The 18,287-nt window shown below is 45.8% G+C and overlaps 1 protein-coding gene across 1 annotated transcript in view; it reads right to left on the bottom strand.

Moving 5' to 3' along the window:
• The window catches only part of LOC137436175 (contactin-1), a 202,195-nt gene that overhangs the window by 127,059 nt on the left and 56,849 nt on the right, over positions 1-18,287 (bottom strand). The window contains exon 4 of the mRNA XM_078786860.1: positions 4,410-4,536. Coding sequence (XP_078642986.1) covers positions 4,410-4,536 — 127 coding nt within the window. The remainder of the gene's footprint in view (positions 1-4,409; positions 4,537-18,287) is intronic.

Genomic DNA, 18,287 nt, shown 5'->3' with positions numbered 1-18,287 from the left:
TCTTCACATTGTATGTTGTAGATGACATTCTTTCTGTCAAATTTGTTCACCTGGTCTTTTGGCTTTGACAGCTGTGCTCGTAAGGATGTTTGTGGTTTATGGGTGTTGTTGATGCATTCACGTAGAATGCGGCTTGTGGTTTCAGAAGCGTGTTGTATGTATGGAAGGGCCACCGTGTGTGGAGGTGTGGTTGGATTGTTGTTGTTGTAGTTGGATTTCCGGCGACAAGATTTGATGAATGCATTTGGGTCGTGGTTTTCTCGCAGTAGTTGAGTGACGTGCAACATTTCCATCTGGCCTTGTTCATGGTCACTGCAGTGTGTTTTTGCTCAATCTATTAAGCTGCGAACACAGCTTATTTTGTGGCAGGTGGGATGACCACTACGGTAATCCAATACTTTGTCTGTGTTAGTAGGTTTATGGTACACCTGCGTGTGTAGCTTGCCGTTTCCGTCTCTGGAAAGATGTACAATCAGGAATGGTAGAGACCTAGCCTGTTCTACTTCACATGTGAATTGTATTGCTGGCCATGTTGAATTTATATTGGTGTGGAAACGGTCAACATCCGCCTTCGTTATGATCGTGAATGTGTCGTCAACGTACCGCAGCCACAACCTCGGAGAAGGCTCACCATGTAGTGTTAGATCTTCAAAGCGTTGCCTCACCAATTCGGCGATGAGCCCTGAGATGGGTGAGCCCATCGGGGTGGGTTCCTTCATGTTGATGATATATGGTGCTGTCGAATACAAAGTACGTTGATTTGAGGCAGAGTTGAACGAGGGTCATGAGATGACCAAGCTGAGGCGGCTGTTGCTCGCTAATTCTTGGTCGTTGGTGACGTATTGTTCTCAGGTCTGCGTTGCTAATTCGACGGGTATGGATGTAAATAATGAAACCATGTCGAATGAAATCATTATTTCATCACTCTCTCAGTGGACATTTCTGATTTGGTTGATAAAATCTTTGGCATTCTTTACATTGTGTGCTGAATGTGTTGTTAAGTGTTTGAGTCGGTGGAAATCCACTTAGCCAGATTGTAGGTGGGTGCTCCTCGGAGTGCCACGATATGTCGTAGTGGGACATCGATCTTGTGAATCAGTCGTAACCCGTAGAAGCGTGGAATGACGGAGTCGTTTGGTCTCATCACGTCCAATTCTTGCTTTGTGAGGAGGTTTACATCTCGTAGTTTCTGTAAGGTGGTAGTTACCTGCTTGTCAATGGTCTTTTTAGGGTCACACGGCTTTCTGTGGTTTTGAAAAAAAAAGGAAAAAAAAAAGTGTTTTTTCCCACCGACAGTTTTTTTTTGTTTTTTCCCGCTCTCCCACCGACAGCCTCCCCCGCTCTCCCACCGCCAGCTTCCCCCGCTCTCCCACCGACAGCCTCCCCCGCTCTCCCGCCGACAGCCTCCCCCGCTGACAGCCTCCCCCGCTCTCCCACCGACAGCCTCCCCCGCTCTCCCACCGACAGCCTCCCCCGCTCTCCCACCGACAGCCTCCCCCGCTCTCCCACCGACAGCCTCCCCCGCTCTCCCACAGACAGCCTCCCCCGCTCTCCCACCGACAGCCTCCCCCGCTCTCCCACCGACAGCCTCCCCCGCTCTCCCACCGACAGCCTCCCCCGCTCTCCCACCGACAGCCTCCCCCGCTCTCCCACCGACAGCCTCCCCCGCTCTCCCACCGACAGCCTCCCCCGCTCTCCCACCGACAGCCTCCCCCGCTCTCCCACCGACAGCCTCCCCCGCTCTCCCACCGACAGCCTCCCCCGCTCTCCCACCGACAGCCTCCCCCGCTCTCCCACCGACAGCCTCCCCCGCTCTCCCACCGACAGCCTCCCCGGCTCTCCCACCGACAGCCTCCCCCGCTCTCCCACCGACAGCCTCCCCCGCTCTCCCACCGACACCCTCCCCCGCTCTCCCACCGACAACCTCCCCCGCTCTTCCACCGACAACCTCCCCCGCTCTCCCACCGACACCCTCCCCCGCTCTCCCACCGACAACCTCCCCCGCTCTTCCACCGACAACCTCTCCCGCTCTCCCACCGACAGCCTCCTCCGCTCTGCCACTGACAGCCTCCCCCGCTCTCTACTGTTGTACTTGTGTGCTTCCCTCTCTCTCCCCATCTTGTCTCCCGCTCCTTTTATCATGTTTTTTTTATTTATGTCAGATTGGTTTTTTTGTGATTGATGTTAGCTCTTACACGAGCCTCGATCTTGTATACAAAAAAAAAAACAAAAAAAAAACGCCATTCAGGGCGTGGTCTCACGCTCATTATGTGGCGCCCAATGACGAACCTCGGGGCATGGCCTGTCATCCGGTCCTCCGAGGCGGAGCCTCGCCGTCCTTCGGGAATGTTTGGCTGGGCGGGGTTCCTTTGCCAATCGGCAAATGTTCGGGTTTCTGTCGGGTGATTATGGTTGTTGTAATGGCGGCCCTTTTTGATGAAATAAAACAAAGGGAAATTTCACGGGGAGGCAATACATACTGGGAATTATTCTTAAGCCCTATCTAGATCACACACGCTCCACCCCCCATACGAAGACACGCAAACACTCTTAACCTGAACATTTACCCTGCTTATGTACATCGTGATGGGCTTCTTCTTCTTCGTATCACATGGTCCATACTAAAATCTACACATTCCTACTTTCCTTAGGTATTTCATGCCTACCCCCACAAATGTAACAATATATATATATATTCCATTGAAAGCAGCTGTTTGCAGGGTATTAGGATCTATACTTCTGAACTTTTAGATAGTCCAAGGAGAGTTTCCATGTCACAATCAGATTATATGTTGGTAAAACAAACTCGTATGTCAATGACTTTTGTATCAATGGTTGTGGCTCATGGAAGAGCTGGAAAGGGAAAACACCAATTGCAGAGTTGAAATGAGAGTGAGATAAAGGGGAATGGGAGAAGGAGACATGGGGGTGAACAAGCTGCACAAATTAAGAAAAGGAAGGGGAAAGTGGGAATGAAATAAATCAGGAATAAACCAACAGACTAATAACTGAAAAGAGGTGAGTAAGAGGGGGGATCACAACAATTCGGAAAAGGGGAGTGTTTGGGAATGGGGTCATTTTGGGGTAGAATATATCATGAGTGTAGATGGGGGATGACCTGAGATGGTGGTGAACAGCTGTCTTGAAGCCCTGGAGGAAAGAATGGAACTGAACAGACTGGGAAAGTTGGTTCCACAGGTGAGAGAAAATAGGAACAAATGAGTGGAGGTGAGCAGTTAGCCTGGATTTTGGGGGTTTAGCTAGAAGAGGTTTAACAGTCCAGGTGCACCCTGCATAAACATGAAAGGGACAGAGCCAAGGAGACCTAGGGCAGAGATTACAACAACAAAAAGGAAGTGGTAGAATACAGAGAGCACCAACCAGCCTGCGATGTGAAAGTAACAGGGCTAGACACTCAGATTCGTCACAGGAGATCAAATATATTTTGAATGCACGGCTTACCACGGCTTCACGAAGGATAAGGAATGAGGCCGGGGCGCTAGCCCAAAGGGGAGTACTCCATCATGCTGCGAATGAAGACCTTGTAGGTTGTGAAAAGTTCAGATTGGCCAAGGAAAGACCTTGCATGACAGAGGATGCCCAGTCGGTGGCTGGCTTTGGAGGCCATCTTGGAAATATGGTCTGCCCAAGAAAGATCAAGGCTGATTGTAGGGCCCAAATGTTAAAGTGACTTAACCTCTTCATGTGGTTGGTTTTCCACCATCAGATTGTTTACCACTATCACACGATCCTTTTGGAGAAACAAAGTGAGAGTGGGATTTGTCAGGGATGGAAGACATACAAGTGAATACATACGCCAATCTAGAGGGTGCTGCCTCTCTCTCTAAAGGATGAGGTAAGGGTGGAGTGGAGGCTGGAGTGGAGTGGAAAGTGGAAAGGTGTAGAGTGCAAAAGGGTGGATTCATCAGAAAAGAGGTAAGCAAGATTTTCCAGTGAATCAGAGAAAATGGGGAACAATGAGACGAGGAACAACACTGGGCCCAAAACAAGGCCTTGGGGCACTCCAGTGTTGACAGGAAGAGGAGATAAGAGTATTCCGTTAAGAGCGACACGCTGATTATGGGATTGAAGGAAGTCAGTGATCCATGACAGGAGGTGGCCTTGGATGCCATAAGCTGGAAACCTTGAGGAAAACGTGTGGGGTGATGGGGAGGCATGCGCCCGGCATAATTTAGCATATAAGGCATTTTAGCATTTGGCATTTCTCGCATATATGGCATTTTATTCTAGTCATTGCGATTGACCCTTTAGGCCCTCAAGGAAACTTGGAATGGCCGCACCATCCATAAACCCTCCGAACGATTAGTACAGGTACAGCCCAAAAAGGTGAATATTGAAGTTTTAAGTTCTAGGCTAATTTGCATGCAAGAAAGAAATGGACGTTTAACCTGTATGAGGGAGCTGGATTCCCGTAGGCTTTGCAGTTCAATGTCACCTTCTCCAACGACACCTCCGGATGAATCGTGTCCTCTGGCTGTTCCACCAAAATAGGCCCGAAAGGCTCCATGTCTTCAGCTGCAGACACCATTCTTACATGTGATCTACTGAGGACATATTCGATCTAATCAAGAGACTGACTCAACAGGCTCCTTCATTTTGTACTTTTGCTCATCTCTATGTGCATTTACATTGTGAGTGGAGTTTGCAAATGAGGGTTGAATTAATCGAAAGCCTCAATCGAATCTTACGTACGCGCAGAACGAGCCACATCCTTCTGGCATTTCTGCATCGTTCATGAATCCTTCCACACACTCATTATTGTTATTATCTTGTCATTATTCTCTCCTTCTAATTCCTTAAGCAGTTTGATGATCGCACACGCATTACAGCCAGAACTTAGAATTAGGCAAAGCTTGGTGAACACAACGACCTGATGTATTTGCGAATAATATGATGGGAAGGTTCATGTCCATTGGCAGGAATGAGGTGCCTGAAAAATCACAGTAAAAACCTCTCTGGCAAGCAATGTTTTTTCAGTTTGCGTAATCTCTTTGCATACACCACAATTGGTAACGCGATTGGTCTGAATCCAGGATTGAAAGCACCAGAAGAGGTGAGAATGCTTTCCCAACATCCTCAACCCTCCCAATCCACACACCCCCCCCCCTCCTCCCTACATACCCTCCTCACTGCCACGTGTTTGCACACTGACATGTCTATCTTGGGTTTGAATCCTGACTCAGTTATAAACCGTCATCCCGGTGTTTCACATCCCGGGTGATTCATCAATATGTGTGTCCCTCGGATGGACGTTAAACTGGATTGAGATGGACATTAGTTGGTGGACGTTAAAGATCCCACGGTGTCCTTCCCGAAAAGTAGGACAGCTATCGCCGGCACCAAGAACAAATTACAAATTCCTGTCCTAACGAGCAAAGGGCCACGTTTTTGAAATACCGACTTCTTTCCTGGAAGTCCTAGCAGTGTCCATGTGTTTTTTACCCCCCCCCCCTCATTTCCCATGCCTCCTCCCCCCAAGCCCTCTCCCTCCCACAGATCTCCCGATGTCCCTGCTCTCCATCTTGTTCTCCCGCTCCCTTTATCATATATTTTATGTTTTATGTGTCAGTTTGTCTTTTTGTGATCAATGTTAGCTCTTACACGAGCCTCGGACCTTGTAGAGAAAAAAATAAAAAAATAATGAAAGGGCACTGCATCAGTAGCACAGCCGCACCCTCAGCCATCAATGATGCTACCCCGCCAACCTTGTACTGCATATGAACGAAGAAGATTCGTACCTGCAGCACTAGTTGCGTCATTGCTGGGAGTGTCAGAAATCACTGCATTTGACTATGAGAGGCTCTACTCAAGAAACGGACTCTTCATCGGAATTGATATGTCATTAGTAGAGCGTCACGTTGAAACATCATGTCTGTGGTCGGCTAGCAGAGTAAGTGACGACCCTGGAGTTTGGTGTTTTTGTACGTTAGGTCAAGGCTCGTGTGAGAGCGAACACGTAGGGCACAGCCAGAGGGAAGCGCAACAACGGTAGAGATAGCCACTTAAAACATGAAAAACAGGCATCAAAGAAGCACAGGCTTTCATTACGATTACAATAACTACACAGCACAACAAATATAATATGGTCTTCTCGCACATTGTCCTGTCTTCCTCTATGCCAGATAAATGAGGACCCTCTAAAAAATACATCACCAGGCGTGTTCGGGTTGACTTCTTCGATTACCGTCAATTTGGAAAAGAATCATGAGCTTCATGGAGGTTTAAACATTGTAACATTTGTTTCAAAACATGAACCAAAGTAGAAGAATTAAAATATCCGTGAGTGTGAGATGTCGTTTGCACAAAGGCTGTTATCTGTAGTGCAACAAAAATGGCGAATCATTTACGACGTTTAAAATATCCAATCGTCTTGCAGGACAAGGAATGCATTTCACTTCATGACTCCTCGCAAGACGGCAAGAAATGTAATTTCCATGGCAACGAGTCAGGTGAACAAATCACCTAAGGCAGGTGGGTGGCTCCTGGCGATGTGCTCCGCATTACAAACCGCAGATCTCCAGGACAAAGAGATGGTTTGGTGGCAGCAATTGCCAAGGAGATCGTGTGCTTTTTTAAAAGTATAAATCATGATTGCCTCCAAAGCAAGGAACTAGTTTATGGCTAGGGCTATGAACCGGCCTTCTTAGGACAATCCTCTGGCTATAAAATGCCCTTTGGGGAATGTTTATGTTTTTCAAAAGGGCTCAGAAAAAATCCTATGTTTCCAAACTGAGATTTCTTCCATGAGATCTTAAGTGGCTATCAGGATAAGGACAACCCACATACATGCAACATTTAAAAATAAAAAATACATTTCAAGCTAATCAGGCACTTCATCAATTCCTCTTCAATGCGAGTCAAGTGTCGGTGAAAACGAGATGTCTGCTATCATAAATCTATTGCTTAGGGAAAGCCGCCACCGGAGCCTGCTCTCCAATGATGGCCATATTCATATTCATTCATATTCATATGAACCTTGACCTTCAATATTTAGGGATAGAGTTCAAATGTGTCCGCATCTACAATCTACCATATAAAGCACAACGTCAGTTTGCGAGTTTGTACAGATGTCTGTCACCTTCATAAGATGAGGTTTTAAAGGCCAATCTGTGTGTTCACTCTGGTCTATTTTTGAGGATAAAACAAACTCGAAAAACATTTTCCATAAAAGTGTAATTATGTCTCTTCTATTGGAATTGTAGACGGTGGCTTGCCAACTGAGCCTCAAGGGCGGTGTACAATTACAGAAAGGAAGCGGTTTTCTGTACAATTACAGAAATATGTACAATTACAGAAGCGGTTTTTCTTTTTAAATAACAATAAATACAAGGCGGAGATGAAGACTAAATAAATAGAAACGAAGAACGAGTGAGCACTATGCAGTGTGAGCTCCATATTTATGCTCAGTGCAAGCTCCACCACTAGTACAATTAGAATGTGAGTACGTCTATAAAGTATGTACAATTATAATGTGAGTACATCTATAAAGTATGTACAATTATAATGTGAGTTTGTCTGTAAAGTATGTACAATTAGAATGTGAGTATGTCTGTAAAGTATGTACTATAAAGTATGTACAATTAGAATGTGAGTATGTCTATAAAGTATGTACAATTATAATGTGAGTACATCTATAAAGTATGTACAATTATAATGTGAGTTTGTCTGTAAAGTATGTACAATTAGAATGTGAGTATGTCTATAAAGTATGTTCAGTTATAATGTGAGTATGTCGATAAAGTATGTACTATAAAGTATGTAGAAGTAGAATGTGAGTATGTCTATAAAGTATGTACAATTATAATGTGAGTTTGTCTGTAAAGTATGTACAATTAGAATGTGAGTTCGTCTATAAAGTATGTACAATTATAATGTGAGTTTGTCTGTAAAGTATGTACAATTATAATGTGAGTACGTCTATAAAGTATGTACAATTATAATGTGAGTTTGTCTGTAAAGTATGTACAATTAGAATGTGAGTTCGTCTATAAAGTATGTACAATTATAATGTGAGTTTGTCTGTAAAGTATGTACAATTATAATGTGAGTACGTCTATAAAGTATGTACAATTATAATGTGAGTTTGACTGTAAAGTATGTACAATTAGAATGTGAGTATGTCTATAAAGTATGTACCACCGTTTAGAGGCCATTTTTCCCCGCAAAGCGGGGGTTGGCCTTTTCGGGGACCGTGGTAGTTGTTGTTTTTTGGTCCCCTTTTTGAAGCAATGTTTTACGGCCGGATGCCCTTCCTGACGCCAACCCTTTTTGCCGCCTTCAACGACAAACAGGGAATTACCAGTGAACTGGTACTCAATTAGCCGACCTCGGAAGGATGACAGGCTGAGTCAACCCCCCTGGCATTAATTCGGCGATCGACCGAGATTCGAACCCAGGATCCTAGGATCCTAAGCCGGCACCCTAGCCGCTAGCCCAACACCAGGGATCCAAATCCAAATCCAAATGTCTATAAAGTATGTTCAATTATAATATGAGTATGTCTATAAAGTATGTACTATAAAGTATGTAGAATTAGAATGTGAGTATGTCTATAAAGTATGTACAATTATAATGTGAGTACCTCTATAAAGTACATACAATTATAATGTGAGTATGTCTATAAAATATGTACAATTATAATGTGAGTATGTCTTTAAAGTATGTACAATTATAATGTGAGTATGTCTATAAAGTATGTACAATTAGAATGTGAGTATGTCTATAAAGTATGTACTATAAAGTATGTACGATAAAGTATGTTGCGTTTGTGGGAATGTTGGTCATTTGGGAGTCATGTTGTTTGGGGTGTGTTCTTTGGGGTGTGTTGCATAGGGGTGTCAGTTCGGTTGTGGTTCCCCAAATAGGACCTTTTCGTATTTATCTGTCCTTTTTCTTAAAGTTTGCCCCATACCGACTCCCTTTACGCCACATGATTTTGAGTGTTGGTGGTGTTACACAAAAACAGCTTTGGGAAGGATTCAACCCTTTTTCTGACACGCAAAAAAACAAGGCAGGAAAAGGGAGAGGAAAAAGAAATGCGGCCGGCATGGAGGCCTTGCTGATTTACCGTTTCCTGGACTTTGTGAAGCAGATTTACAAGGATCTACCAAAAGTAGTGTGCCTGAAGAAGTCGAAGTTCCTCGGAAACCAAAAGCTGTTCCAGAAGCAAGAAAGTGGGGGAGAAGGATAGAGGGAAGAAGAAGAGCGGCTCTTGACAGGGTGGTGAAAACGCGATCCTTGCTCGTGGAGGTTGATGAAATGAGAGGGGGATTGTGGAACGTTGGTGAACCTTGGTTCCCGCCAAGCCCGCTCTGACGAATGTTGAGTGAGCTGCTCTTCAAACAGGCCTGAATCCCATTCCATCCCCATCCTCAAATCACATTTTATTTAAATTACCTACGATTATTATTTTATTACTTTGCTTACCTTCCCTTCCCTTCCCTGGGTTAGATATAGTATTGTGTGTGGATGTTGTGTCGGCCTTTCATATTAGTTGTATGTGGCCTGTGTTAATTGTTTCAGTCTGTCATTAATTAATTAAGTCTGTCATACTTGTACTTATTTGATTTCATTATTGTATCGTTTTGCATCATGTGAAGTAAAGTGATTGTATTTCATTTTGTTTGATTGACCTTTTTCAGATCGGTTTGCAAGCTCCCGTGAGCTGACAGTGTGGCAGTTTAAACTCCTTGTACTAAACCAAAAGTTCAAGCTTCCAAATACCGCTCGGACAGCTTGCGGGCCTCGGCCCGGCCGGTTGGGGATAGGACTTGGGGGTCACTGACATTAGTCACCCTATAACACACTTAGTCGGGAGTGACATTTAGGACTCAGGTCCTCATCCCCGACGCCCATAACAGCATGTACAATTATAATGTGAGTATGTCTATAAAGTATGTACAATTATATTGTATGTCAATAAAGTATATACAATTATAATGTGAGTACGTCTAAAGTAAGTACAATTATAATGTGAGTATGTCTATAAAGTATATACAATTAGCATGTGAGTATGTCTGTAAAGAATGTACAATTAGAATGTGAGTACATCAATAAAGTATGTACAATTGGAATGTGAATACGTCTATAAAGTATGTACAATTATAATGTGAGTATGTCTATAAAGTATGTACAATTTTAACATGAGTATGTCTATAAAGTATGTACAATTAGAATGTGAGTACGTCGATAAAGTATGTACAATTAGAATGTGAGTATGTCGATAAAGTATGTACAATTAATTAGATTGTGAGTATCCGACTGAAATTCACCAAATGTTCGTCCGTCTGTCTGTCCGTCCGTTCGAAGGTACCGCAAAAACGGCTGAACCGATCGCAATGCTATTTTGGGTGGGTAATCCTGGGATCCCCTTGAGTAAAATAGTCTATATTGTTTTTCCAATTTCAGCTTTGGCCTCCAGCATTTTCAGGTGTGGTCTCCCGCATAATGTTATTTTCCCGGGTGCCGCACAAACGGCTGCACCGATCGCTGCACAGCTGCACCGATCGCTGCACAGCTGCACCGATCAGACTCGGTATCCTCGGACAAAGACCTTTTATAAGGACTTGGGTTGAATCCCTGCTTGAGAGAATGCCAACCCCCTCCCCGCCATCACGGTCGTCTCTCCAACTCACAATCCCACGAGATATGCGGAAAGGACGACCCAAAACCAATTATCTTCTTTTTGATTCGTATATAAACATCATTAAAAGTAAATAATGACCTCAGCCAAAGTTCAAATGATGTGGGTTTAATCTCCAAATGAAAGAATTCCACATAGCCATTTGGGCAGTGTATAAGCCAACAGATCGCTGTCTCCATCGATCTTGCGAAGGCCGTAACACCTATCGGCTCAAAATCTTTTTAACTGCAGACTTAGTAGTTTTTACAATGAAGGAAACATTAACAATGTTGTTAAAAGTTTATTTTGTGATTAATTTGTGATTGGAGTTATGTTGTTTGGAATGAAAAAGAGATATCGAGTTCAAGTGAATGACGACATGCCGTGATGGTTTCCACTTTCTGAACGTGAACTTCGCGGATCGCCATATACAGATTCACCATGGACCCACGATCGATGTTTCTCTACGTTTTTCATGGAAGTACCTTCACAAACTTGCTGTCCATGTCTGATGTGCGACTGAAGGTGCTACAGGAATGTGGAATTTATTGGTTTCATACTTTAGCATTCGCCATATCTGCATTGCCTGTTTACTTCTGGCCTCCCACCGGTGCATAGCACGGATATCGCACTAGTGCCTATAAAGTATGTACAATTATAATGTGAGTATGTCTATAAAGTATGTACAATTAGAATGTGAGTACATCTAGAAAGTATGTACAATTATAATGTGAGTACATCTATCAAGTATGTATAATTAGAATGTGAGTACGTCGATAACGTATGCACAATTAGAATGTGAGTATGTCTATAAAGTATGTACAATTAAAATGTGATATGTCTATAAAGTATGAACAATTAGAATGTGACTATGTCTATAACGTATGCACAATTAGAATGTGAGTATGTCTGCAAAGTATACAATTAGAATGTGAGTACATCTATAAAGTATGTATAATTAGAAAGTGAGTAAGTCTACAAAGTATGCACAATTAGAATGTGAGTATGTCTATAAAGTATGTACAATTAGAATGTGAGTATGTCTATAAAGTATGTACTATTAGAATGTGAGTATGTCTATAAAGTATGTACAATTACAATGTGAGTACGTTGATAAAGTATGTATATATATATTGTTGCGGATATGGGATTTGCATCCATCCATATCCGCTTGTAAATATTCCCCTATTTCCTCAATACTTCCCAACTCTCCCCAATCCCCCATTCCCTAGTCCCATTTTCTGTAAACAACACTCTGTAGACCCGACCTCCCCCTATTTCCCCCATTAAATGTCGCACCCAGGTTCACCACATCTCATGTAAGACAACTATAGGACATCTTGCTAGTTATTCTTAGTCTATGTCAGTTAAGGATTCGTTTCCATTAATTCTGACCCTTCGTTGCACCAGAATGTGATTGTATGGCACCGTTAGGAAGTTTAGGACCTCCCAATACCTCCCCGCAGCTCTTCCTCACAGTTCAACAACAACAACAACAACAACAACAACGAGCGCAGGGAGTGCGCGTCCTCACTCCGGCTTGGTAGGAGTGGTGGGAGGGCACCAGGCCTTCCCAACGAGCCGCCATCGGACATGTGCTCGACGGGGTTACCAAACAGGGGCTCCCTGTCGGCTCCTCGTCAAGGGCGGAGCCCGGTAACCCCCGCACCCAATGGAAGCGGCGGACCGGCCCCAGTGGGGCGGAACCAACCAGCCGAGGGCGTGTCACTCCCCGCTGAGCATGCGCAGTGAGAGGGAGGTGACGTCAGATGCGCGCTGAACTTGGAGCAAGCAAGACCACCTCCGAGCGCTGTGAGACCTCCCTGCATCTTTTGAACCGTGCTTTATCCTGTCCCCGAGCCAAGGTGCACCTTGTGCCATCGATCGACCTGCCCATTCCCGCCATCAAATCCCCGTGTGAGTCTACCTTGTCCGTTTGTCCGTGGTCTGTCCGGGTTTAGATAAGATTGTATTTAAGTGCCCATCTCTTCTGTGTCTTTACCTCACTCTGCCTTGTAATCTACCCCCTTTTCTCCACCACTGTAATTATACCCTCCTCCGGAGGTCTTGAGAACTGTACCCCTTGCGTCCTTTCATCTATCCCAGTCATCGTGTCCTTTCTATCATTGATTTAGCATAGCGCAATTTGGCCAACGTCTGGGTGAATCGGGTGTTAGTCAGGCACACACACACACACACACACACACACACACACACACACACACACACACACACACACATATATTCACCTGTTTCACAGCACTACTTGGTTGTCTGCGGCATAAGGGTGAAACATGCGAGGAGAGCTCGGCGGGTGAAGTATCAACCGAGAATGAAGGTGTGGAGGTTGAAAGAGGTGACAGTGAGTGAGGGATTAAAAGAGAGGCTGAGTATGGCAGAGGATGATGTGGTTGAGCTTGAAAGTGGTTGGATGTCAATGAAAGATAGTCTGTTGGGAGCGGTTGGTGAGGTATGTGGATGGACAATTGACCACCGAGGCACTCCGAAACATGGTGGTGGGTTGATGAAGTTGGAAAGAGGATTGACGAGAAGAGGAAGAGGTTCAAGGAGTGGCAGAAGGCAAAGAGTACGGGGGCAGAAGAGGCAGAGCTTGAAAGTTATAAGGCAGCCAAGAAGGCTGCAACGAAAGAGGTACCAAAGGCGCAGGAGGCATGCAGGAAAATGTTTGGAGAACACTTGGATTCGGAAGAGTGTCAGAGAGCGTTATTCAGGATTGCAGAGCAGATCGCGAAAGAGAGGTGTGATGTGATGGGGGTGAGTTGCTTGCGGGATGAAGTGGGACAAATCGTTGTGGACCCAGATGGAATTAAAGAAAGATGGAAGAGATATATGGAAATGCAGTTGAATGCAGAGAATGAATGGAACGGCAACAAAGATAGTAACCCACTTTTAGAACTGGCAGAGAAGATAACTGAGAAGGAAGTTGAGGAAGTAATAAAAGCAATGAAGAGTAGAAAAGCGGGAGGGCCGATGGGAGTTGTGGGAGATATGTTGAAGGCAGCAGGAAGTTGGGGTGTGAAGAGAATGACAGAGATCTGTAATCTGGTGGTGAAAGAAGGCCGCATTCCAGTGGATTGGGAACCGTGTACCCTTGTCCCTCTATACAAGGGGAAAGGTGCCCCTCTGGACTGTGACTCGTATAGAGCGATAAAGTTATTTGAGCATGGAATGAAGGTATTGGAAAGGGTGTTGGAGAAGAGGATAAGGAAGAAAGTGAGGATCGACGAAATACAGTTTGGATTTATGCCAGGAAGAGGAACGACAGACGCGCTTATATTATTGTAAGGCAGTTGCAGGAGAAGAACATGCAGAAGAGGAAGAAGTTGTTTCTTGTGTTTGTTGATCTGGAGAAAGCATTCAATAGGGTTCCACAAAAAGTAGTGATATGGGCATATAGGAAGTTAGGAGTGGAGGAATGGTTGATCAGTCGTGATGTCAATGTGCGAGAGAGAACGTGCACAGCTGTAAGGACGAAGCACGGGAACAGTGGTGAGTTTGAGGTGAAAGTAGTGCATCAGGGGTCGGTACTAAGTCCACTACTATTTGTAGCTGTAATGGAGGTGCTGGTAGCATGGTGACGAGGTAGTGGAGTGTTGTTGAAGCTGAAAAGAAAGGTGTATGCTGCATGTGTGAGAAATTGTTATGATTTATGGGAGCGAGACATGGGTAATGAACGTACAGCAGCAACGAAGGCTGGAAAGGATGGAAATGCGAATGGTTCGGTGGATGTGTGGAGTATCGTTGAGAGAGAGGAAGACAAATGATGAATAGCGAAAGATGATGGGAATAGAGCCTGTGATGGATGCTGTGAAGAGAAACAGGTTGAGATGGTTGGGTCATGTGTTGAGGAAGGATAAAAGTGACTGTGTGAGAAGAGTGATGGAAATGCATGCAGAAGGAAGTAGAGGATGAGGAAGACCAAGAAAGAATTGGCTAAAGGTGGTGGAAGAAGAAATGCGGGCAAGGGGGTTAACAAGGGGAGATGCAGAAAATAGGGAAAAGTGGAGAAGATTGTCATGGGGACCGCAAGGCTAACCCCCGCTCTAGCAGGGAAAATGGCCTTAAAATGCATGTTTGTTGTTGTTGGTGTTGTTGTTGAGAATCCAATATTTACCTCGCCAGTTTGACAACACAGTGAGGTTTATTATAATACAAGTAGCTTGGAATTTAATAATGAGGTTAAATTGAGGAAATAAAAATGATCAAGCGATGATAGGAGAGAGAACAGAGGGTAGTGGAGTGAAGGAGGAGTGAGGAGAGAATGAAATGAAGGTTGGGAAGAAAGAGAAGTAATAGGAAACAAAACAGATATATATATATGTATATATATTGTTACGGATCGCGGATTAGATGTTATTTACCGAGCGGTGGTATTGCCGCGACCTAACAATTCCCCCGATTCTTCCCCAACTCACCCGATTCCACCCGACGTTGACCAAGTCGCGCTATGCTAAATCAATGATTTGGAAAGGACACAACGACTGGGATAAATGAAACGACACAAGGGGTACAGTTCTCAAGACCTCCGGAGGAGGATATAATTGGTGGGGGAGAAAAAGGGGTAGATTACAAGGTAATGAGGTAAAGACACAGAAGAGATAGGCACTTAGACACAATCTTATCTATCCCAGACAGACCACAGACAAACGGAACAAGACTGACTTACACAGGGATTGATGGCAGGGAAGGACAGGCAGTCGATAGCACAAGGTGCACCTTGGCTCAGGAACAGGATACAGCTCAGTCTTTGGGAGGTCTCTCGGCGCTCGGAGGGTGCGTCCTTTCTCCTTCAGCTCTGCGCGCATCTGACGTCACCTCCCTCTTCCTGCGCATGCTCAGCGGGTAGTGACACGCCCTCGGCTCGTTGGCTCCGCCCCAGATGGGATCGGTCCACCGCTTCTATTGGGTGCGGGGGTTACCGGGCTCCGCCCTTGACGAGGAGCTGACAGCGAGCCCCTACCTGGTAACCCCGTCGAGCACATGTCCGATGGCGGCTCGTTGGAAAGGCTTGGTGCCCTCCCAACACCCCCCACCAACCAAGCCGGAGTGAGGACGCGCACTCCCCGCGCCGCCGCCGTTGTTGTTGTTGTTGTTGTTGTTGAACCGTGAGGAAGAGCTGCGGGGAGGTATTGGGAGGTCCTAAACTTCCTAACGGTGCCATACAATCACATTCTGGTGCAACGAAGAGTCAGAATTAATGGAAACGAGTCCTTAACTAACATAGACTAAGAATAACGAGCAAGATGTCCTATAGTTGTCTACGTGAGATGCGGTGGACCTGGATGCGACATTTAATGGGGGAAATAGGGGGAGGTCGGGTCTACAGAGTGTTGTTTACAGAAAATGGGACTAGGGAATGGGGGATTGGGGATAGTTGGGAAGCATTGAGGAAATAGGGGAATATTTACAAGCGGATATGGCTGGATGCAAATCCCATATCCGCAACATTGCACCCTTCTCTACCTCGGGGCGGCCCGACCCGATCAATTTTTACTTACTTTCGTGTGGCACTCAGATGTAGTTCCCTCTACTATTAACTCAACCCTGAGTGCGACAGTTTTACAGATGTTCACAAATGAGTAAATATGTCCCCCTGCGACGTTGCACCCTTCTCCTAACAGAAACACACCCACAGGATAACTGAATCGCGGAAAGAATCCTCAAACTAAACATACAGCCGGTAGGGAGCATCATTTATACAAGACTACACTGATATTTACACTACGATCCAGGACCTGTTCTTTGAGGAACACATGCAGATGTTATGCATAGAGAGAGCACGCATGCCAGCATCGATACACCAACCCATGAGTGCCCTGTGGCCCTACGGCCTTTAATAATGTGCAGAGCACCCCGTCCAAGCACCAAAAGCACCACCCCCTTATGTACAGTCAGCACCATCCGGTGCACCAATAAAGTGTTCATAATAAATGCACAATCAAGTGTCCATGGTCACCGGTGGTGTCGCAGCCGGTCGATGTTCTGCCGCTGGTCTTGCCTTCCTGGAGTGCACTTGGCCTTCTGGCTTCTTTAAAAATAACGAAAGGCGCGAACCGCGTCCATTTCTAAATTGTGGCCGTCAGGGGGGCCAACTATAAGTGGTTCACCTGTATGGCATAGGTGCCACGTTGACCCAGAGGTCCATCCACGGATGGTGCTTGCCCGCAAAAGAACTGCGGTCCATTGTGGGCGGCCACAAAAATTGCGGTCCATATGGTGTATCGATCCAGGCAGCAAGCAGCGGAAGTGCAGGCCCACAACTGCAGAGCCAGCACCTCTCTCTCCTCTCTCTCTGCCCCAAAGCCAGATCCTCGGAGGTGGGAGACAAAATAAGACAAGTGAGCAAGGTGGTAAGGGCGCAAAAGTGCACGCAATACAAGGTAATGCACACTGGGGGCACATGGGAACCAGGTGAGACAGGTACGCTCCTACCGTACGCCCCCCACCCCCCCCACCACGTAACCTACATTGCCCCTCCCTTACCCCTTACTGTATCCACAAAACACCACACTACCCATAAACATCTACTTTACACATCAACAAACGTCCCTACTGTCTTCCCCGTTCCTCCCATAAACCAAATTCGTCTTCTCTCCCTCCTAACCAATCAAATTTGCCATTTCCAACTCTCATCAAAATTTGCCATCTCCAACTCAACATCAAAATTTGCCATCACCAATTCATCATCAGTCCCTCCTAAGGAGGGAGAGATGGAATCACCCCAATGTCTCATCCACGTCGTGATGCGTCTCACAAATCCACACAGCAATTCTCCTTTCCTGCAACACAGAACAAAGGAACACAGGTGTGGAGTCATCATCATCACCTCAGGTAAGTGGCTGCGTATGGTGCAACAGGTTCATCAATCCTAACTATTTCCTTAATGACTTTAACAACTTTACATTACCCGGGGTCTTTCCCTGCCAATCCATTGGCCAACTTACACTATGGGTTCTAAAAACCAATTCCCATTGCCCAAACTGTGGTGCTTCTCAAGTTGGGGTCTCACTCCCCCGATTCATCACTCGGTGCCCCCGCACAATTTCTGGGCTGTGACGTGTAGCTCTCCCAGGTCTACCCACCTGCACACCTCCACCACTGTAGTTGCCACCCGAGCTTACCTGCTCCTCACCCTAACCTAACTAACTGGGGAAGGCCCTCTCGCACTCTCACCCCCTCAGTGCCCTCTCTGGCACGGCTGCCCGATCCACACCCGGGATCCTCAGGCACCCACTGACACTAACGGCTCCCAGAGCCCACCTGCGGCCTCACCTGGCCGACATCCTCACAGTGGTGGAGTGCCCAAACCAACTACACACACTAACAGGCTGCACGCCCAGCCATTTCCACAACACTAATGCACCCATCCAAATACCATTCTGTCACCCGCACCACAGATGCCAATATCCAACCACAATTTACCTATACCCTCTACCTAACACTTACACTACCCGCCCCGGGTATTCGTGATGGGGGTCCACTCTTCCCCCCATCCACACCTTCGCACCATGCACACCACTCCGTACCACTTACTCCAACTCTCTCCACACCACTCATTCCAATACTCCATGTATTCCACACACCTGTACTTGCACACCTGTGCTCTCATATTTGGTGCCGCCTG

Source organism: Myxine glutinosa, chromosome 11 (assembly GCF_964187855.1).
Source record: "Myxine glutinosa chromosome 11, kmMyxGlut1.1, whole genome shotgun sequence".
Classification (NCBI taxonomy): domain Eukaryota; kingdom Metazoa; phylum Chordata; class Myxini; order Myxiniformes; family Myxinidae; genus Myxine; species Myxine glutinosa.
This window is presented reverse-complemented; position numbering and strand designations above follow the sequence as displayed.